This window comes from Astatotilapia calliptera, chromosome 10 (assembly GCF_964374335.1).
Source record: "Astatotilapia calliptera chromosome 10, fAstCal68.1, whole genome shotgun sequence".
NCBI lineage: Eukaryota > Metazoa > Chordata > Actinopteri > Cichliformes > Cichlidae > Astatotilapia > Astatotilapia calliptera.
Genome location: NC_137431.1, coordinates 23693019 through 23716355, shown reverse-complemented (window position 1 = coordinate 23716355; position 23337 = coordinate 23693019). Strand labels below are relative to the sequence as shown.

The 23337-nt window shown below is 37.9% G+C and overlaps 1 protein-coding gene across 7 annotated transcripts in view; it reads left to right on the top strand.

Annotated features, from left to right (window-relative positions):
• Positions 1-22830, top strand: part of p4ha2 (procollagen-proline, 2-oxoglutarate 4-dioxygenase (proline 4-hydroxylase), alpha polypeptide 2) — a 45102-nt gene extending 22272 nt beyond the window's left edge. Inside the window, exons 1-15 of one of the 7 annotated variants that reach the window (XM_080307247.1) lie at positions 1551-1714; positions 7313-7412; positions 9186-9282; positions 9438-9589; positions 10632-10769; positions 10998-11237; positions 12720-12916; positions 13672-13848; positions 14244-14314; positions 14711-14810; positions 16503-16556; positions 17985-18044; positions 21148-21216; positions 21593-21689; positions 22293-22830. In XM_080307247.1, coding sequence (XP_080163373.1) covers positions 1709-1714; positions 7313-7412; positions 9186-9282; positions 9438-9589; positions 10632-10769; positions 10998-11237; positions 12720-12916; positions 13672-13848; positions 14244-14314; positions 14711-14810; positions 16503-16556; positions 17985-18044; positions 21148-21216; positions 21593-21689; positions 22293-22363 — 1629 coding nt within the window. In that variant the 5' untranslated portion in view covers positions 1551-1708 and the 3' untranslated portion in view covers positions 22364-22830. Of the gene's footprint in view, positions 1-1550; positions 1715-1744; positions 2286-7312; positions 7413-9185; positions 9283-9437; positions 9590-10631; positions 10770-10997; positions 11238-12719; positions 12917-13671; positions 13849-14243; positions 14315-14710; positions 14811-16502; positions 16557-17984; positions 18172-21147; positions 21217-21592; positions 21690-22292 lie in introns of those variants that run through there. The other 6 variants (XM_026183285.2, XM_026183283.2, XM_080307244.1 and 3 more) reach the window with 6 other exon arrangements.
• Positions 22831-23337: the final 507 nt, after the last annotated feature.

Below are 23337 nucleotides of genomic sequence, written 5' to 3'. Positions count from 1 at the left end.
CTAATTGTGCTTTTGTAGTTTCATCCACTAACAAACTACTTAACCCCTCCAAAACCATACCCTCTAAATTTCTCATCAATGTTATCAATAACCTAAAGATCAGTAGTGACGCACAAAGAATTTTAGCTTTTCTGGATCTCACTCCTGAATTCAACACTGTTTATCCTGACATTTTAATTCAAAGGCTGCATGGCACAGTTGGTTTAATAGAACAGGTTCTTGATTGGCTTTCATTTTATCTAAAGGGTGGAAATTTTTATGTTTCAAATGGCAATTTACAACTTGAACAACTCAAAATTTAACTAGGGGCTCAAGGGTCTGTCCTTATTCCATTGCTGTTTAACCTTTACATGCTCCTATTTAGTACTGCCATAAAGAATAACAATATGTCCTACCAATCTTATGCAGATGACACACAGTTGTACTTATTTTTTTCCTCTGATGAGCTATCCTCTGTTCACAAACTAATGATTTGCATTGATGACATTAACTACTGAATGCCATATTACTCGGTATCATTCTGCACAGTGATCACAGTTTTGATCATTTTTGATAATTACATCAATACGAGAATTACGAGAATTGCTTTCACTCACTTAAAAAGACATATCCATGGTTAGAAAATTTCTATCTCAAACTGACTCTGAGAAACTGGTCCATGCATTCACATCAAGAAGGTTAGATTATTTTAAGGCAAAATTATCCAAACCATCAACACTTTAGCTGATTCAAAATGCAGCAGCCAAAATCATTACATATATGTGGAAAGTTGAGCACAAACCAAGCATTGAAGGCACTTCATTGGCTCCAAGTGCAATACAGAACCTTTAAAATCATTTTAGTAGTTCATAAGCCCCCCAGGGAATCTCTGACTTGCTCACTGTTTACAGTCCAGTCAGCCCTCAAAGGTCACCAGGTGCAAATCCTTTAGCTGTTCCTAGAATTAGATCTCAGTGTACTGAGGGTGCTTTCACTTACTGGGGTCCTTTTCTTTGGAACAAGCTGCCTGCTGACCTGAGAACAATTGCATATGTGCATTTAAAAACAAACTAAAAAACTTTTTTTTTTTTTTAAATTGAAACAGGCTCAATAAGAGTTTTTTGGTTTTATTGACTTTATTTTGCTCATATATATATATATATATATATATATATATATATATATCGTTGCCTTTAGCCTTTATTCTAAACCTACACAGGTTTTTATGTTCTTCTGTACTGAGCACACTGAGTTTGCAGGTAATTAAATGGACTACATAAATACAGTTGCCATTGCAAAATGTAAAATAAAACGGAGTTGTATATAATATGACATTGACCGCAGCAATTTCCTAATGTTGTAAACCCGCTCAACATTTGGCAATAAAACCCTTTCTGATTCTGATTCTGATTGAAATAAAACAAAAAATCGTAATCATGTAAAGTTAAAAATGCGCATATATGTATATACACGCTCACTATTTTTTTTTATTAAAAAATAAGACTGTGGTCTTACTTTCTAAATAAGAAGAGCCAATTCTCCACCCTACAGCTTAGAAGCCGCAGGAATGTCTCTGCGCATCTATTCAAAGGATTAGGGTGAGCCTTTCGGGAGGTTCTGTACGTGGCAGCGCTTTCCTCCCCTCTCCGTACTTTTCATAACCCCTGGGTGCCAAGTGGATTTGCGTCCACATTCTCAAACGTGACTATCCCGTTTGAAAGCCACGAGAATGAAGGTAAGCTGACATTAAATGCTGTCTCGGATTAGCTATCGCACAAAATGCTGTGTAGCACTACATCACGGCAGAGTCCTTGAGCTCGCATGCTTCCCGAACATGCTGGGATGGTTGTCAATCGTGGGTCCAACAGGCTTCTGTTGTTTTTTTAGTGCACCAGATTGTACAGACTATCAGGTTCCCAAGGTTAAAGAAAACACAACATGTTATTCAGTGAGGTTTGTGTTCATTCCCGGTTACATTATAATGCGAGACACAGCTGAGTAGCAAATGTTCCACAGCGGACAAGGAGAAAGTTTTGAAAGTTTGCGCGAAACTTCGTGACCGAGCATCTCACGCGTGGATGACATTCTGTGTTTTACACACACTCACACACATACTTTGAATCGGAAAGTGTAGCTTTTTTCGGCACAGTGAATTAAAATCTCTACACAGCACGGACTACAGGACATTTACGGGACCAAAAAAAGGGAAGTGTTGGGAATTTCTAGAAACAGCCGTCCCGGGCTGACGTCACTGGGACGGCTCCTCTACTCTGGAGATGGTCTGCACACTCGGTCGCGGGGGAAGAGTGAGTTTTGCTCATCTTTACCTAATTTCTGCTCTCACGCAGACACGTAAGCAGCGTAAGATTGGTCTGATGTTAGCAGTTATCGACACATATTCCAGCCTCGCGGAGTTACATTGTTTCTATTTCATGTACCGCAAACAAATCACCTCTAGCTCTGCACCTAACGATTATTTTGATCGCTATTGGCTTTTAATATGCCAAATAACCATGTAAAACGAATGGGATAGCAGTGGCAGTTAAAGTACTTATACAAAATCCAAAAATATTAGTTTCATCTAATGTTAGAGTAATAAAAAAGATCAATTTACGACACTAAGGAACGTGCAGCTATCAGATATATATGTGTCTTTGAAAATTACGAAAAATTGTTAGTTATCAAAACTTAAATAAATTTAGTTATCCGAATAAATCATGTAAAACCGCTGAATGCTTATTATACTCACATTAGATTCGTAGAAATAGGTCACACAGGGCTGTTATATGTAATTGCAATATAAATTAACTCCCTTTAAAGGGGGTGAATTCACTGTGGCTGCCTACTGTTCACTGGGTTCAAAAGATTAGGTCTTGCATAGCTCCAAAAAAGGGCTTTGTTCTCCCTTAACAAATGGCACAGCGTCACTAAATACACTGGCCTGGTAGCGTGATGCCCTGCAGTGATTTATGCATGGTAGAATGCAAATAATTGTCTCTGGCTGTTATGGGAGTGTGTAAAAATGGAAGGTAACAAATAAATACATCTGCCAGCTGCATAAACCCAGAAGACAGGTGACTCTTACTAAATAAGCTGCAGCCACTGTCCTGATCCAACTGTTTTCAACTAAACTGAATGCTACAACTGTCTTGCTGTCAAGTAGGTAAAATCCCCAAATAAATGCAAAGATAAAATATATTTTGTTTTATTTAATAACTTATTAAATTAGGGTGATTTGGGTTATTATTGAGCTCCAGCAAACTTGCCTTAATATAAACCACAGTAGAAGTCAGTAGTTTTCCATGCTTTTCCTCTGGATAATGTTTCCATGGTCAGCAGAACATGATTGGGATCTTGGATGAGGAATGCTCTCTTTCCATATCAAAGTAGGGGATGTGTCATAAGTAGTATTTCCATTGATTTGCTGACCACACAAAACCACAAAATTGCTCCACTTTGCTGACCTCATCCTGTGACGTTTAGTGGAAGTGAAAGTCAAAGTGCGAGTGGCTATAGATGAAAATGAATGAAGGGGTTGCCCGCTTATACTAAAAGCCCTGAAGAATTGAGCAAATTGTTAGTACTTTGTCAGTAAGGATCTTAAAAAACACAAACTCTTTTTTTTTTTTCCTGCCCACAGTGTAATTTGAACTGCACAGATTAGCAACGATCACCAGGTTGACTCTGGAATTTTTGTTCATTGCTGGAGGATAGTTCTGTGTCTTAAGACTGATGGCCATTGATTGCCTGGGCACGTTCACCTGTTCTGGGTATGGTACGTGCAGATGCTGTATGCGGTGCACCGTGTAACATGCATGTGACGTGGTTATGTGTCTATGTCTGCGTGTGGCCGTTGAGTTTGATCCTATTTACTGATTACATCAGTCGTTAAAATATCTGTTAAACATCAACTGCTTGCTTTTCTTCTTAGTGCACCAGAGTGGAAAAAATTGGCAAGTACCAGGCCTTTTTTTTCTTCTTCTCTCTTTTCAGATTTTAGTTTTCTGGCATGCAACTTCCATTTTTTTGCTTACATGCAAAGATAGCTGCATTTACTCCCATCTAGGTTTATCAAACACTGGAATTTGGTGTTTGGGGCCAAAAATCTACTCAGAAATGAATTTCTTTTGGGCTCTTCAACTTCTTTCTTCCTCATCCATAATTCTATTTAAACTATTCTGTTATGTTTGGGTGGGCGATGTCACTGTTTTCAACATTGTGGAATATAATTTTCCAGAGGAATTGTACAGATGTCATCATTAAATAAATAACAACACGTGATCTACCTTGCGTGACCCAATTAAATGTGTGACTGATTACAAAATGGTTGGGGTGCTCATTGGACACACTTTCCATCTTGGAGTTATAACAGATTTAGCGTACCAGACTTGAAGTAGCTGTGAGTGGACAAACATTCACAACATTCACACAACAGTCAGAGTGAAAAACAGGGTGCAGAGATTAATAAGTGGCACTTTTTGCCTTTAAAGTGATCCAAACATATGGGCTTTTGGCTAGAATGTCCACCCGTGCTGTCATGGAGCATATGTCCTGCAAACATGAGCCATTCAGATTCAAGGTTAGGCTTCAGGGGAAAAACTAAACAAAATTTGGTAGAAGTATTTTGCAGCAGTGTTGAAATATTGCATCATTCAGACTGCTCCGTCCTCTTTGCACAAGCCCGAGGTCATAAATGCTTAATTTTTTTCCCCCTTGTTTGTATTTCTTAGAAATGAAATGTTTATATAAACATATATTAAATGAAAGATATTTTATCTTTGCACATTGATATGTTTAATCTTCTTCCTCTTAAAACTCAAATTTATTTTAGTGTTTTCACCAGTCGGACAGATGTTGCATAGACCAGCCATGCTTGTTGTGTTTAGTTTTTCTCAAGTATGTAAAGTCCCATAGAAGAGTAGAACAAGATGACCACAGAAGTTGAACGTTTTACTCTAAGTGCAAACATTTGCTCCTAATAGGAACCCCTGCCCCACTGCAGACCTTGCATCCTGATGTCTTTGCCAGAGACTGTGTTGCTTTGGTTCCTTATCTCACTTACAGAGCCACTCCTCCATGTAAAGCAGGAAAGTCTGAACAAACTCAACCTCAGTATGAACTGGCAGAGATACTTTTAGGCTATTATCATTGAGTTCAGGCCAGTTTTGCAAATGCTCAACATTAAAACTGATGCTCCTTAATGCAATGGCAAAATGTTGAAGATCTGCCTGCTTTCTCCTACCTACCTCGGTCTGAGATGCATGCACACAACTTTGGCCTGTGTACAAAGTGCAGCTGTGCATACCTGCACTCTCGGGACCTCTCTGGACATCCTAGCCTGTCCTCTCCCCCTCATTTTACTTTCTAGAAAAACCCGACACCACTCGAGTAGTAAGTGTACCAGTCCTCTTTTTCAGGAATGTTGCCACCTGCAGAAACAGGCCAGACTCTGTTTGAGCTGAGCAATGATACTGGCTGTAAATTACAAGGCGAGAGAAGCAATCGTTTACTTTTTAGTTTGAGACTTTGGGGATGATTATCTAGCCAGTGTTTAAGCCAACTCAAAATGCTTAAACGTAACACACAAGAAGCTGAATTTATACTGCAAGGAATATATTTATTAATATATATAGTCTTAGTAATGCACACAAAGTTGCATTAAAGAATGTCTTAGCCTTCTTTCTGAGTTCAGCATAAAGGTTTTCAGCCAATATACATCTGTCAGCTCAGCATAAGGCTTGTGCTTTTTGTCAGTCGTGTCACTCAAATGCAAATATATTTATTCTGCATACAATGCAAATTTAGTCACATTCTTTGTGAACTGATTTAAAGCTCTCATACATTCAGGAAGAGACAGTGAAAGTTTTTTTTTTTTCTGTGTTTCAAAAACGTGGAACTTTTTCTTTTAATCCCAAAATGAACAGTGCGGCTAAATGTGTGCTGCTTCGTCTCTCCTGAATCTTGGTCCAGTCATATCATTTTTTTTGATCATTTGGCTACAAAGTTACACCCTCTGTGGTACATTCCAGTGTAATAGCTGTAATTGTAAATGTTAAAAGAGAAGATGAGGAAAAATAGTTCTTTCCTATACACGTTAAGGAGATTTCACAGCCTTTCTTCAGTCGCGCCTGCTGTAGATTAGCATCGGCATGTCTGTGTCAGATGTTTACCCCATCAGAAGAATCAGGATGTCACATATGAGCCACATTCCACCTGTGTTTGCGTCACACCATCACTGGCAGACAGATATGGTGCTTACACACTGACATTTATTTCCTGTAAATTTGTTATACTTGTTCCTTTTGGACATCAAGTTGCTTTCTTATTGTCACTGTAGAAAATCACTGAATTTGCCCAGAAGGTGTCAGTCAAATAGTTTCTCTTTCCAGGAGGTTATTAAGCTATTTCTTTACTCAAATTTATTCAAACATCAATGTGTCTGTGCTTGCAGTTAGAATTATAGATGTGTACGTTTTAAACATACTGTAGTAAACAGTCATCAGTGCCAAGTGATGTTTTAAAAACAGAAGGAAAGGAGAAAGTAGCACACAGTTGCTTTTTACAGTCTTGGACTGATGTTACTTCTACTTTTTCTGCTCAGCCCTGTAGCTGGCTCCGATACTTAATCCTCATAACACTACTAATGCATTGTGGCAAAGTCTGCCATTAATAAACACTGAGGTTTTGTGCCTTATTGTGTTTTATTTAGTGTGTCAAATGCATCTAATTGCATGGAAATGTAGGTTATATTTTTAAAAGCAAGGCACGTAAGTAAGTAAATAGGTACATAAGATTATCTTCAGTGCACGAGCTCATTTCCAAAATAAATTTTCTGGTTGTCATGTTGAATTGTAGAGCAGGAGACTGAAAATGAACTTATGCCGACCTGGCGCGACCCTGATGGAAAGAGAAATGAGAAAATTACACACATAAACATATTAAAAATATACTGTTCAGTTACAGCTGTGTCCCCTATTTTTCCCTTCTCAGTGAGAACTGGGAACAATAGACCATGACTCATTTGTAGGAAACGTGCTGGAAACTTTTGAGAATTGTTTGGCGATCTGCAAATTTAGTCTGGAAACACAGAGTCAGACTTGGTGTAACACAAACTGAAAGTTTGAAACTTTTTATATATGATACGCTTACAAATTGTGTTAAACGGCTTTAAGGAGGAATACTTCAAAAAAGACACTTTATTCATAGAGATTTATAGAAAACGGTGGATAAAAAAATCGTTTTATATGCTTTATAATGTTCAGCATAACTAGTTTATTTTGCGTGCCACTGTGACATGATGTGATTATGGGTTTTTTTTTTAATGTAATTGCAGGTTACTGAACAAGGCAGAATGAGCAAAGTCCTGCTTTTTGTCTCCTCGGTCCTGCTGTGTTGCTGCCGGACCACACGGGCAGAGATCTTTACATCCATTGGTAGGTTTACTGGTTGTCAGGGCAGCTAGTCCACTTATCACAGTGTCGCTGCCTCCTTCACATACTGAAGTGTCCTTGGGCCTGACTCTTAAAAATGAGTCAGGCCGATCGGTGTCCTGTGTGTGTGAGAGAGAGAGAGAGAGAGAGACTGGTAGAATTTGACAGACATTGCTGCTAACCTGTATTGCCTCCTTTTTGTCCTATTATAAGTCAATGGGTAATAAAATTGTGGGGAAAATCCCATCTTTTGGAAGGCATCAAAATAAAATCAATATGTTCTATAAAAGGTCAAGAGAACAAATAGAAAATAAAATATTAGTATCTGTTCCAACAATTATCCTCAAGCAGATTTGCAAACTTTGTCAGTTCTTTAAACATTTAGTGTTAGAATCCAGAAACTCTAGAAAGCATTGGTGAGTGAGCCTTTAATCTGTCATCAGGTGTTTGGAATTACTTGGGACTCATTTACAGGACTTGCATGAATAGTCAATCATTCATTCAATTGATTAATCAAACCAAGCCCACGGGTCAAGAGCTCAGTGCTACTCTGGATTTTAAAAAAAAAAAACAATCTTGATTGATGCCTTACCAGTTACCTGTGTTGTTTTTAATCAAATCGGCCACGTTTGACCACAATAATAGGATGCTGAATTGCTCAAGAATGTACATCTGTGCTTTTCACTTTGTATTAAATGGAGGATGTGGCCAGAAGAGGACTAATAATAACTTTATAGAGAAATAGTTGTGGTACATAGATTCCTCTTTCTTTCTTTCAAATCAGTGCTCAGATATTCAACATGATTTCCGTAGAAATTAATCTCTTGAACCACTTTAAAAGGGAAAAAAAGCTTTTCTTACACAATGCCCTTGATTTGTGCAATCACAGAGACATTGCTGGCATACAGAAAATGCTTTTTGTATACAATATGTGTCACATCGCTCAACTGGTTAGTTCTTATTGCTTGGAAAGGTATACTGATGTGCTGTTCTGTTGATTTAATGCACTTAGGTGGTCAGATATGCTGTTTGCATGCAAAAACAATGCAGACTTGTCATCCTCTGTCTTTTAAAACTTCTGTTAAGCTAAGCAATCCAATGAGGATGTTTACTAAGCACACTACACCCCATCTATCTCTTCCAAGGCTCATGGGTGGGTGCTTAACTGTAATTTTGCTGAGTAATTCTATAGTATTAAAGCCCCGCAGTTTTTGGCTGAAGAGTTATTTTCAGCCTAAGTCTGAGGGGAGTGGTGGGGAGAAAGTGTTACCAGAAATAGACTCATTTTTTTCTTTGGCTTTTAAAGCAAAATACAACAGAAAAACATTTCTATAGCTTTTTGGGTTTTTTTTTTACTGACTCCTCAAACCAAAGTACCTGACAACACGTATTCACATATTTCCACGCACACTAATACAGCTTTTTATAATACAGTCTAACCAATGTGCCTGTCTTACAGCTAATATTTATTTACCCATTAACCTAATATCCCTGTGTTCATTGTGGGAGCAAACAAGAGTGCCCAGAGGAAAATCCCACATGGAGAACATGCTGAACAAACAGAAAGGTCTCTCGACCGTCTGATCAGCAGGCTAAGCGCTGCACCGACATGTCATCAAGTATCGCTTGATGGAGTTTTAATGTGAAATGAGTCATTTTGTCTCAGAAACACTAAACCTGCAAATTGCTTGAAATTGTAATAATAAACAAGCTGATGTTGACTTTATCCTCAGTGAAACGTCTAATTTACCTTCATATCTGTGTGTGTGCCTACAGGCCAAATGACAGACCTGATCTACACAGAAAAGGAGCTGGTTCAGTCTCTGAGGGAGTACATCAAAGCAGAGGAGTCCAAGCTGGCCGCTGTAAAAAGGTACATTCTGAACTCTCAGATATCACCCCATATTAGTCTGTTTATGTGTGTTACTTTTCCTTTAATCCGTTCTCACATTTATAGGGTAAGTTGATATGAAGTGTATTGTCTCTCTATAAAATGTGTAGTAGAATCACCCTGTATCCGTTTCTTAGCTGGGCCAATAAACTTGATGCCCTGACCCGAGTGTCCACCGCTGACCCAGAAGGCTACCTGGCTCACCCAGTGAATGCCTATAAACTGATGAAGAGACTCAACACTGAGTGGTCTGAACTGGAGAGCCTGGTACTTCAGAATCCCGCTGATGGTAAGGATATATCTCCAAAGCAGTATTTTACTAAAGGAGCACTCGTGAAGTGCCCTGATTTGAACTCTGCTTGGAAAAATTAGGATGTTTTCTGTGTGGTCTGTGAGATCTTGCAGATCATCACGTGCATGCTACAATCAGACAAAGGGGAAATGTTTTTTAAATAGTGCCTACCTCTGTGTCTAGAGCAGTTCATTTGCCACTTTACTTATTGCATGTTGCAAAATATAGAGAAATACCTCAGTGTATGTTTTCTTGGCCAAATCTGTATGTTACCCTTTATTAATCCCAAATCAATAGCATTCTTTTAATGGCTTTTAAAGCAAAACCCAACAGGAAAAACTTTTCTAGTTTTTTGTAATTTTACTGACTAATCAAACCACTCTACCTGGCAACACGTATTCACCTATTCTATGTATTGTCACCATGACACAATATATACAGTAATATATATCTCTCAGCATAACCAAAAGGCAAGCAGCACAGAGCAAATATAAGCTCCAGAATGGATGTGAGGAGAATGAATGCAGCTTTTGCTGGGGAGTGGAAATGTTTACTGTGCTGCTTTGTCCACATGCTGTGATCAAGAACAGAGCTTGTCATGTTTTAGCTGCAGCTGTTCTTCATATCTGCATATTTTGGCAATGAAGAGTGTGTGTGTCTTTGTCTCTGTGCACTTGGACCTGAAAGTGTGTACGTGTTTAGACACAGGACCATATCTGTGTAAGGCAGATAAACTTAGCATATGTGTACAGAATTCAGTAACTGTGTATTGCACGGTTGTGATGCTATTGTGTAGTACAGTCTGTGAAGAAACGCAAACACACAGAGACTGACTAAAAAGGCGAAGACACATTCCAGCTACACCTTTAGAGCTGGTACATCTAGATCAATATGATGTTGCTGTTCTGCATGTGTAAGTAAACGATTAAGTACCAACAAGTTAAAAATGACCCAAATTTGAATTATATGTGAGTGTTGTGAGTGTCATGTGATACATGCAAATGAGATGTACAGAAAGACATTCTCACTTTCTGTCCAGGGTTCGTCTCCAACATGTCCGTACACAGACAATATTTCCCAGACGAGGAAGATGAGACGGGTGCAGCCAAGGCGTTGATGCGCCTGCAGGACACGTACCAACTGGATTCTGAAGCCTTCTCCAAAGGAAAGCTGCCAGGTAAGCAAGAAGTGTGTGTGTTGAATATAAAAAAGCATGAAAATATCACAAAGGGCAGAGTAACTTAAGCATGTCATGGAAAAGTAATTAATATTAAGTTAATAAATAACTTAATAATTATTATGTTATTAATTAATAACTTAATAAATGGTGCACATTTAAAAAAAAGTGGTATGTCTTAAGTACATTTTGTTCAGTCATTTAGTCTTACTGAGTGGTTTCCATCAGGTGTGCACTCGAATGCTGTACTGACCGTGGATGACTGCTTCGACATGGGAAAGACGGCTTACAACGATGCAGACTATTACCATGCCGTGCTGTGGCTGCAGCAGGCCTTGAAACAGCTGGACGATGGCGAGGAAGCTGTGGTTTCCAAGGCAGACATTTTGGACTACCTCAGCTACTCTGTTTACCAAATGGGTGACCTCCCTCGAGCCATTGAACTGACGCGACGGCTTGTAGCTATTGGTAAGACACAACATAGGCAAATGAAGCGTTCTTCCTGCACACCAACGCTCATTACACACACACACACACACACACACACACACACACACACACACACACACACACACACACACACACACACACACACACACTCTATTTCCAGCCTGAGTCGGACAGAGATGTAGTCTTCCTTGTAAATATAAAAACTGGATGAATGGAGTTCATGGGACACATGTTTAGATCAAATGTTTTATGTAAATATGTTTAAAGATTTAAGTCTTTTTCATTTGTTTCTAATTACACCTTCTTCTACAACTCAATTTCTCTACTGTGCTGTAATTAATAGTTTGCTTTCTTCTGGTTTCACTAGTTACTACAGTTCACTCTCCTCTCTGACTGTTGTGGTGCTCTGTGCTCACCACAGTAGCTGGGAGTTGTCCATTCGAGAAAAAAAAAGTGGCCTGTGGGTTTAAACTGTTATTTTAGCCTCTGTATCACAGGCTCTGACAGCTATAGGTCACAGGCTACAGCTGCATTTTTAAGTTGTGGTATACTTGTTTACTTGTCAAGTGAAATGAATCGAGCTGTTGTAGAGGTGAAACGGTATGCCATCAAGTGCGGCAAAAATATCCTGCAAATAGCACCTCATACAGAAATACTCCAGTATGTGACTCGCCCGTAAAAGTGGGACGCAAATGTACAGCATGAAAACACATTTCTCGGACATTTTCCAGCACATACCTGGCTATTTATATACAAGACAGCACATCTGAAATGGAGGAGAGAAACATGATATTCTCACTGTCTCATAACCTGCAGTAATATTAATTCTATCAGGAGATCCTGAGGTTGTAGTCATTCTGGAAATTTCCTAACTAAATGTGTAATGCTGTAAGCGCACATGCTTACAGTCCTGTGTAAAACTACACCCAGCAAACTGCAAACACATTAACACCCTAGAAGAACCACAACAAAATCAACATGTAGGATAAACAATAACTAAAATACACTTAAAGTTTCTTTGTTTCTGTAAATGAGCTGACTTTGCTGCTAAATTAATTAGGCTTCAATGAAGAGGCACTACCTGCAAATTCCACAAGAGGGTGCACTTTTTCCATTATTTAACTCAGTTACTTTAGTAACTCAACAACAAATAACAAGAAGAAGACACAAAGGAGAAGTTTTTTGATAATAGTAGGTTTTCTTAGTGTTGTATTCACTAAGAAAATCTTCAAGATTAAAAAAATTTGAAGTTAAAAATACTCATAATTGTTCTGTTGCTGGCAAATGAGTAAATGCAGTTATATCACAAAGTCTTAACAAAATAAAATAGAAAACAGCCAGATTTCAGGGTTATTTATTTGTTTGTTTGTTTGTTTTCAGTGTCTACCTACTATGACTACTGTTTGAAATGTGTTATTAGCACACACGGGATACGGCTCCAAAGTGTTTCATATCATCACGTTCTTCTACCTCTGCTAATCACTTTTGTTGTATTGACAGATCCCAGCCACCAGAGGGCAGGAGGAAACCTCCGTTATTTTGAGCAGCTACTGATGAAGCAGCTCCGTGAGATGAACCAAGACTACCAGCCTCCATCTGAGGAGCCCATTCAGCTGGGAACCTACAGTAGACCCAAAGACCATCTCCCTGAGAGAGAGTCCTATGAGGCTCTGTGCAGAGGAGAGGGGATCCAAATGGCGAGTCATCCTGCAGACTCTATTTTGAGTCGCTATTTTGTGAAACCAAATCCTAAATTGAATATTTATGTGTTTTCATTGATTTTTATGGACATTCATTGTTAGGCTGTTTTTCTGATGCTATGTAAAATCAGCACTAGCCAAGCCAAAAACGTCAGCCCTGATTTAAGATGTATTTAATCCTGAAAAGCAATACATAAGAAACTAATTTTGACTCTGTTGCAGATTTTTCTATGTGCAAACTATAACCAAACTATAAAGGAGGATTAAAGTATAATTGTCCAAACATGGTGATTATTTGTGCACAATAAGAGCACAGAAACATTTATAGACAACAACTGGAAACCTATTGCATAATTAGATGTGTTTATTGTCAGCAGGCTGAATCAAAAGAAACTGGATTCCATTAGTGTTTTTACTAGTGTATGATTTAGTAACCCTTTTGGTACCTAAGCTACAACTCTTGCTTTAAACAACAAAATTAGGCCGCTCTCTGTATAAACAAACAGGAACACAGGAAAAACCACACGCACGGAGTACAGAGTCATTTACAACAGAGATAGTTCTGTAGTCTATTTAAGTTTAGACGCTTAAAATGATGAAGAGGTCAGTCAACCCTGCTACCAAGCTCAGATACCTGTGCTACTATGAGGCTGCATTATAAATGCATGGCACTCCACGTTGTTTCCATTAAAGTTAGTTATAAAATTGAAAAGAATGGCAAAATTAAAAATTTTCTTTGTTATTTTTACTAGACTGAAGCGAGGAGGAGCCGTTTGTTTTGTCGCTACCATGACGGGAAAAGAAACCCTCGTCTTCTGCTGAAGCCTGTTAAAGAAGAGGACGAGTGGGACAGCCCCCACATTGTGCGCTACCTGGATTCGTTGTCAGATGAGGAGGTTGAGAAGATCAAAGAACTGGCAAAACCCAGGGTAAGACAAGAAGCATATAATAAAATGGAAACAGAATATTTTCTTGCTGACCACCATTAAAATATTTAATTACTTTAAAGGTTAATGAGACTAATGCACAGGAGGAAAGCTTTTGAACATTACCTTCTTACAGCTGCTGATCGAGTGCACGTTCTTTGTGTTTAAAAACTCATTCAGGCTAAGCTGTACAGAGCAGAACGTGGACTTTAAAAAAAACAAACAACTTTTATTGCTCGGCATATATAAATAAGAAATAGTTGTAAAGTATTTAAGATTAACAGTTAAGAGGGGATGAGAAGAGTGGTACCACAACGTAGAACTGGAATGGTTGGATTAACTCTTCTGTTTAATGTTTTATTTCTTTCTGTTCTTATGTTTTATTTATTTTTTTCAAGCTTGCAAGAGCCACTGTCCGTGATCCCAAAACAGGTGTCCTGACCACAGCCAACTACAGAGTCTCGAAAAGGTAACGCATCCAGGAAAAAAGGATCCTTTGGTTTTGTTTTGTTGTTTTTAGTTTCTTTAGTTATGACGGATTCCAGGAATACAGTAGCTTGTATCCTCCTGAGGCTGGATTTGGGTCTCTTGCTGGTCTTGAACCAGCGATACTGCATGTGTCAAGTGAATGATGCTGATGGTCCAAACATATTTTAATAGGACAAAATCTTAATAGCTTCACTAAATGGACTGGTTCTTATATAGTGCTTTTCTACTCTACTCGTGTACTCAGAGTACTTTATACAACAAGGTCAGAATAAAACTGTATCATCATTTGTTGTATATCCTGTCTTGTTTCTCTAAATTGCGAATTGTTTTTAAGTGTGTGTGTGTGGGCCACATTTAATACTTGTTGTTTATTCAGTGCGTGGTTAGAAGGAGAGGAGGACCCCGTCATTGACAGAGTCAATCAGAGAATAGAAGACATCACCGGTCTCACAGTAGAAACTGCAGAGTTATTGCAGGTAATGGAGTTTATTTCACACATTTGATATTTAGCCTAACCTGTGTAACTAGTGAGTGTTGACTCAGTAAGTCAAAAATCCTACTCAGACACTTAAAAATACTGTTTTTACCCTTTAACTTCAATAGATGAATGATTGGTGCATTCACTTGACAGAATATGTTTTTGTTTTGTTTGTTTTGTTTATTTATTTATTTTTTAAATTACAGCATTTCTCTTAACCAGATTTCAATAACCCAAAGTAGAGTTAATGATATATGAATAGCCTCTAAATAATTAAGTCTTCACTTCAGATGTGCCTGTGCACCATCACTTCTTTGGATCCATTTTTCCAGCTGAAACCGAGATTATCGAAACTACAAAGAAATAGTCCAACGGGAGACTTCGGTTATGTCTTTTATTTCTAACATCTCTGTCTCTTTGAGAGCTAGTTTTTACATTTACTCCAATTCTACACACACAGGAGCATTTAGTTTCTGCGAGCCTTAAAGTGACTGCATGTAATATGTGGATGGGCGCGATTAGTTGTCCCCATGTGCAGAAAATTAATCACAGATGAATAATATGAAGTAATTTTATAATGAAATGTCACTTTCTTTCAAGAGGAACAGGTAAGCATGCCTATCCAGTTCAGATGTTCTTATCTCATCATATAGTTTTTCATATCAGTGTGCAGTCCCATATGAAATCAGAGATAACTGTACTCCTAAAGGTTCCACTAAGACTGGTGACTTTGCCAAATCGAGGCATTAACCCCAGATAATCACTTACAGCTTTGACCATGTTTACATTGTACATCTGCTTTATCTCACAGCAGCCTGTGGGCTCACTCTATGGGGTTCCTTTTGAGTTGCTCATACATTTTACATATACTTACTGTACTTTATTTTAAACTTGTAAATTAAATACTAACTCTTAAATAATGGAAGAAAAAATAATGATGCTGTTACTTTTACGTGATTTGATCTGGTTTATTTAAGAGTGTCTTTAGATGATTAGACGAATCCAAACCATCGCTATTCCATAAGTTGGATATTTTCTGTTTTCATAGTTTCTAAGGGAGGTATAGCAATTCTGATTGAAGTGCCAAATTCACTAGAGGACAGTGGTCAGAGCTTACTCATGAAACCATCAAACCGATACTGAAAACATGCAACAGCTTCACACACAAGACGTGTACTTTTAAAAGTAAAATTCATATTTATACAAGCTATAAATATTATGAATTAATAATAACCTTTACATGGCTTTAAATACAAACAAACAATAATAAAAAACCCTCTGGCACATAATGTGAATATAACCAAACAAATGAATCAAGTAAAAAATAAAGACAACCTTTGACAAGGTTGCATGAATAAAAGTTTCTCACTCACTAAAAGTATTGTAAAGGAGTTTGCAATGTTAAAAGATGAGATATAAATAATTGATAAAAAAATTTTTTTTCAAAAGTCTGTTAGAAATAATGATGCAGAATTAGCTGGGAAGATTTCCCTTTATCAATTAATTATTTTTGCCATTACTGAGATTTGTGGCTTCTGGATTTGTAGTCTTATGTAGTGTAGCTTAGTTGTTTTGCACAAGTTCAATGATACACAGAGCAACAGCATGAGTTAATAATTCAGTTTTCAGTGGACAGGAGAGTTTATTTATCACCTCTATCTAAGGGTCATTTTTGTCATTGGCTGACCAGGTTGCAAACTATGGCGTGGGAGGACAGTATGAGCCACATTTTGACTTCTCCAGGGTAAGTTCACTTTTTAGGTGAAAGTTTGTGTGCACTGTGGATGTGAAAACTGCTGTGGTTTGTCTTGGCATGCTTCCCACATTCCAAAGCTTAACTTAAATATGTCTTACTTGTGAACAGAATTACTTGCGTTACAGAATGACTAATACATGAGTGTGTGTGTGTATATATGTGTGTGTGTATATATATATCCATATACTAGGGGTGCAACGATACACAAAATTCACGGTTCGGTTCGGTTTGATACTTTGGTGTCACGGTTCGATATTTTTTCGAAACAAAAAAATGTTCATGCTTTTTTAATTTGTCATTTATTTAAAATTATAAATATATATTTTAACTCAAACCTACAGTTTTTTTTTTTTTATTTAATGTTGCTGAAACAACAAAGGGATAAAATAATAAATCTATCTGATCGAGAAATCCCTCATCTTTGGAAAAGAGAGTTTATTACAGAGAAATGGCTCTTTCCAAAATAAAAGCTATACTATACGCTTCTTCTTCTAAATGACTCGGGTAAAGTTTGTAGCATGCGTGCTTGTTGTTTTTGTCTGTTTCCACTTGTCTTTGCACTAGGATGATGTCAGTATAAATGTGCAGTCATATTCATTGTGTTCCCACTAGTGCTGTCAGCGTTAATCTGAAATGATGTTAACGCCACAACACGGCAAATCTCCGTTAAAGAGCTACCGCGGATCGCCCCGTGCGTGGGGCTGGACAGCGTCAACACGTTAACGAGCAAACTGCTCTAACACAGTAGTTCCCACCCATGTAATTGAGCATTGCGTGGCACATCCGACATACTGTTTTACTTTAGTCCATGATGCGCTTACCTTCAGGGTCATACTTCACATGAAGACCAAAATAGTTCCAAAGGCCAGATCTGAATGAGGGTGGGGGGGGGAGGTTAAATTTGCCATGTTGCAACGAGCTTAGCTTCTGTCTTGCTAGCTTGCGCTGCGCTCAGTGGATCTGCGCTTGGCAGTGCAGCCTAGGCGGAGTAGTCGAACGCAGATCCACTAAGCGCTCAACACAGACAGCATCGTCAAAAGAAAAGTTGATAAAATAAATTTTGTATTGTTCAATACATATGCGTACCGAACCGAAAGCACTGTATCGAACGGTTCAATATCAATACGAGTATAGTTGCAACCCTACCATATGCATATATACCTTTTTATTTTTCCAATTATGTAGTTGAGGGTAATAATGCGCTAAATAATAAGAGTGATTCTCTTCTATTCACTTGAAGACACAATGCAATAAATATATAAAAAGTTGTCTTGAACTCAAATTAAAGCAAAAAACATAAACATCTGACAAATAACAGATAAATAATAAATTTTATTTGAATGTAGTTTGTGCCCTTAATGGCAGGCTCTAATTTTGAGTCTATTTGGTGATCGGTTAAATAAACATCTGTTGCAGCGTCCTTTTGACAGCAACCTCCACGTCGATGGAAATAGACTTGCTACCTTCCTAAACTACGTAAGTAATGTGTGTGCAGTTTGTTATTATGTATCTTCACTCTTAAATTTTATCTTTATAGAAAGATGAGCCAGATGCTTTCAAAAGATTAGGCACTGGAAATCGTTTGGCGACTTATTTAAACTACGTAAGTATACGTATCTGTTCGCTGCTGATTGAAGGCAGTGGTGGCCGTCTCCTGGCATCCACTCTCCATCGTTTCATTCCGGCTTCATGGGCATAAGCAAAAGCTCTGGCTCAATGTTGGACTTGGATTGATTGACTTTCATACATTAATTCACCTGCAGTGTGTTGTCAGAATTTTTAAGTTCACAATCAAGAATTAGTGCAAAAGGTTGTAACATTTCTTTGGCAATAATACTGAATAATATCAATACATAGCAAAATTATGTTTACCTGTCAATCAGTTCTGGTACATATTGTAGAGAGTTTTGTTATCCGTGCGCCATTAACAGGCCGACAAAGAACCTTGTTTTGTTTTTTTGTTTTTTCTTTTGCCTTTGCTAACACTGAGCTGTCTATGAGACAAGATTTGAATTTTGAATGATGTAGAGCATGTAGTGTATGGATTGCTGCACCCCACCTCCGTTCACGGTTTAAATTCATACATCATACATGTACATGGGGTGGGCGATATAAACGATATACGATAGAAACGATATAAATTTGGCCAACGGTAGAGATTTTGACTATACCGCTCTATCGCGATAGCGCACGTTGATGATGTCATCAAGCTGCGCCTGTTTTGGTCAAAAGCATCGCAGCGGCTACAACCATTATCATCTGCAAATTATGCCGACAATCATAGCAAAGAGATGAAGCACTTTTGAAATATGGGGAAAGCCAAAAACTGTGCTTCCTCCACTTCCGTAACATTGATTCATTAATGTTGAATTCTCTCGCAGCTGCTCTATTCCCATGTTGTCGCAGTATATTAATAACTAACCTTGTACTGTGGATGAATAATCTCAGTTGTTCTCCTGATTGAAGTTTGGCCCGTGTATAGCATCCTGCTATGCGATTGCATTTGTCCCTAACCACCAGAATCCCTCACGTTAACTTTTATCGAGTGGAAAAAAAGTTGACGTTCATCCTCCAGCTTCACTGTGCTAATATTATGCTAACATAGCTGTGTCGCTAGCAATCACGTAGCACAACATTATATACCAGGTAGTCCAACTTCAGTAACCCTGCAAACGCCACTGCTGTTTAGTTTTCTGTCTTCATTTATGTTGGAAGTGGTAGCAGAGCTGTACGTTTTAATTAGTTTCAAAAATCTCTCAGCCAGAACATGGTGTCATGTTTAGGTGGAAACTAGCGAGCTAACTTCCTGTTAACTTCTAACTCCGTTAAATTTAATAACTTCTGTTTTCATGGATGCCTGGATGTTAAACTTACTTGTTACACCTGGTAAAGCAGCATCGTTGATGATTTTATTAAAGATTAAAGAATTTAGACCATTTTTAACTCTCAGTGTTCGTTTGACTTTGGGACCTGAAGCGGACGGAGTTTTGGACCCAGATTACTCTGAAGCTCCTCACTACAGCAGCCGTAATGCTCTGACAATCCATCAAGCAGTGCAGCTTACCAAAGTTGTACTAAAACATTTTTTTAACAGATTTCTCCTAGCCCAAATCGGTTCGAGGTCAGTAAGCACAACCAGAATTCATACATAAGGAACACTCTCAATTTTTGAGAAAATTAAAGGATTTTAAGTGTGCCTTATAGTGTGGAAAATACGTTATACAGAAGAAAAGAATATATCACGATATATATCGTTACTGCACATGCTTCAAATTATATCGCGATATGAATTTTAGGCCATATCGCCCAGCCCTAATCTATACCGTAAATTGGTAACAATTGGTAAACAAGTTTAAGGATGAAAGAAAACAGCATTGAGGGAAGAACTTCACAACATGAACAATCACACTTTTTATTTTTTACGTAACTTATTGACAGAGGTGGGACCAAATCATTGTTTTGCAAGTCTCAAGTAAGTCTCAAGTCTTTATCCTCAAGTCACAAGTCAAGTCTCAAGTAATGTCAGGCAAGTCAGAGTCGAGTCTCAAGTCACTGGTGTAAAAGTCCGAGTAAAGTAACAAGTCTGAAACTTTGAATTTCAAGTCCTTTCGAGTCTTTAAAAAAAAAAAAAAAAAAAACGAAAAAGGAATGTTGCAGTTATATGCTAACTGTAAATATTAGACCATATAATTTTAAAATCTGTGTTTTTCTCAACACATGACGAAATAGTGAACTTAGAAAATATACACAAATTGTGAAATTGCACCTCTATAAAATGCAGCTCAATTAAACTTAGCTCCAAGAATAATTTTCACCGACAGTTCTGAGATAAGGTGCATGTTATTCTTGGATGCGCTTGTAGGGCCGGCTTTAAAATCGCATGACAAAAATATCATACACATTAAAAAAAACTGTATCACCAACATAGCCTGGACAAGATTTGCTTGTTAGATGAAGTCATGATCTCATCGTAGCAAGAGAGAAGCACCACCTACCGTTCTTTATGCAACTTCAACTGTCGGAGAAAGTTGGAAGTTGTTCCATCTCTGTCTGTGATTCTCTTCTTGCATGTTTTGCATATTGCAATTCGGTTTTTTGTTGACTACTTCATAGTTTATGTACCTGAAAAAAATAACTCCTTGCAGCATTTGTGAGCATTTTTTTTTTTTTTTATCTGTTTAATTTGATTGGCTGTGCTACAGCTCACGCACACATACATACAGAGTGTGGTTTGAATAAATGAATCAATGAATTGAATTAATGGTGCACACTTTCTATATAATATGCATGTTAAATTTTATATTTGGGGTGAAATATCAAGTCTTTTCAAGTAAACCGGTTCAAGTCCGATTCAAGTGCCAGGTCATTGGTGTAAAAGTCCAAGTCAAGTCACAAGTCTTAGAACATTTTTTCAAGTCAAGTCTAAAGTCATAAAATTAATGACTCAAGTCTGACTCGAGTCCAAGTCATGTGACTCGAGTCCGCACCTCTGCTTATTGAGACATGGCGTAATATGGAATAGCGTCTTACGAGAAGCCAGTGACCACTAGTGATTATAAATGATCTTGTCTTTTTTCAGATGAGTGATGTTGAGGCAGGAGGTGCCACAGTCTTCCCTGACTTTGGAGCAGTAATCTGGCCAAGAAAGGTGATGATATTTTTATGTTTCTTTGATTGTGAGCGAGCTTGTGTGAAGACCTGCATTATTATTCCCTTTGTATTGTCTTTTTATTTTATACTACTGCTATCCTCAGGCTATTAGCGTTTACTTTATAGTTAAACTGTTTTTTAACAAAATCAGAAATAGTCACGATCTCACAAAGACAGCTGAACAAACACAAAAAAGATTTTATATGTATATATATATTTTTAAAGCTAATTCAAGTCCAGAATTATTTTGGTGCCCTTGACTTTTTACCCTACCATGAGCTGTAAGCCATTTTTACTCCAAGTACTTTTAAACCTCCTATTTACTGGACACTCAACTTTATCGTCATATTTGCCTTCTAATTATTTTTCCACAGGGAACATCAGTGTTCTGGTATAATTTGTTCAGGAGTGGCGAGGGAGACTATAGGACCAGACATGCAGCCTGTCCTGTCCTAGTAGGAAGCAAATGGGGTAAGCTGTAGTTCAGATTTATAAAGCCACATTTGTGATTCATCAAATAGGTTTGGAAACGGCCACGTTCTCATTAAACATAAAGACAAGAAAACAGAAAACAGGAGGTCAATGACAATTACAGCTGCACAATAAATAAAATATTTGATATCTAATATTTAATCCAGTTGGTCCTGGTGTGTGCTTTGGTTTGTACAGAATTTTTAAGTGCTCTACTCTGCAACCACTATCACTTCAAGTATGTGAATTAACAGGTTCACAATTCAAGATGTTATTGCAAAACATGAGGCAGCATTAGAGAGGAAATGAAACTAATAATGATAAAACAGCACTATAATAAGCAAAACTAATTCCCTAATACAATGTAAAAATAACATTTTATCATTTCTAGCTTTTCCATTTGTACAAGTATAAATATTGAATTAATTATAAATAAGAGAAGAATCCAGCAGGCTTAAATGTGGTTTACTTTAGGTACTTGAGATGTGCAAGCTTATTTACAAAAAAGTAAGTGTTCATATGATTTAAAATGTCAAAAGCTATTAGACAGCATGTTCAAGCTGCTTTACTTGGTTAATTTTATTTGTCTTGTCTTTTTATCAGTCTCAAATAAGTGGATTCATGAGCGAGGTCAAGAGTTCAGAAGACCCTGTGGCCTGACAGAAGTGGACTGAAACTGACTTTGTGGACTGAAACTACACAGCACCCATGCTATCTTGCATAGATGGAGCGCTTTAGGTTGAAGTTGTAAAATGTTGCTTTTTTTTGTTTCTTTCTTTGTTTTTTGTTTGTGTGTGCTTTGTGTGTTTGTTTGTTTGTTCTATACATGGATTGCATTTTCTGAACTGACTCACCCGCTCACTTGCTGGTCAGTCCAGTCTGTGTGTCCACTGCTCTGTTTATCATCCAGTCCCAGAAGATGATTTTTACAAGTCTGAGTGGGAAGTTTGAGATTTTTTGGTTTTGTTTGTTTGTATTTGGGGTTTTTTTTGTTTTGTTTTGTTTTTAAACTGAAAAATAACTCAGAACTTTGTTGTGCATGGTCATGCCACCCACACATCATTAAATGGGCAATTTAAATTAAGAATGAGAAACTGTGTCCTGAAATGGAATTAACAAATAAACACTGAAAAAACACAAAGCTGTATTTTATGTACGATTTTTTTGGGTGCTTTTTCCAGTATATGTACTTCACCTATATATTTTATAGTGTTTAAATTAAGAATTGCTTTAAAATCTGCATAGGTTGGCCGTGATTCTTGCCGGCCTCAGGACCGTGGCCACCTAGTGCACATGCTCCACCCAGGTGTCACAGTGGATGATCAGGTCATCCAAGAAGGCAGGATATGCAGCGTGTGGAGGCCATGATGCGTTTCAAAATAGTGATCTATAAGATTTGTACGTTGGGCACCTCTAGCCCCAGCCCATCTCTTTCATTCACCAGGCTCACCAGAGAAGTGGTTTCAGGGATAACTGGACCACTCGAGATCTCTGTCCAGAAGAGCGCAGTCCTACGAACAGCAAAGATACAGTGCAGGACCCTCAACTTCCCAGGCCTTGGGTAGAGAACCTGAGCTTAAAGGGTAATGACTGCCTACAGAGATGAGTCGGGAATTTATATATAGAAATAAAGTATTGAACACATCAC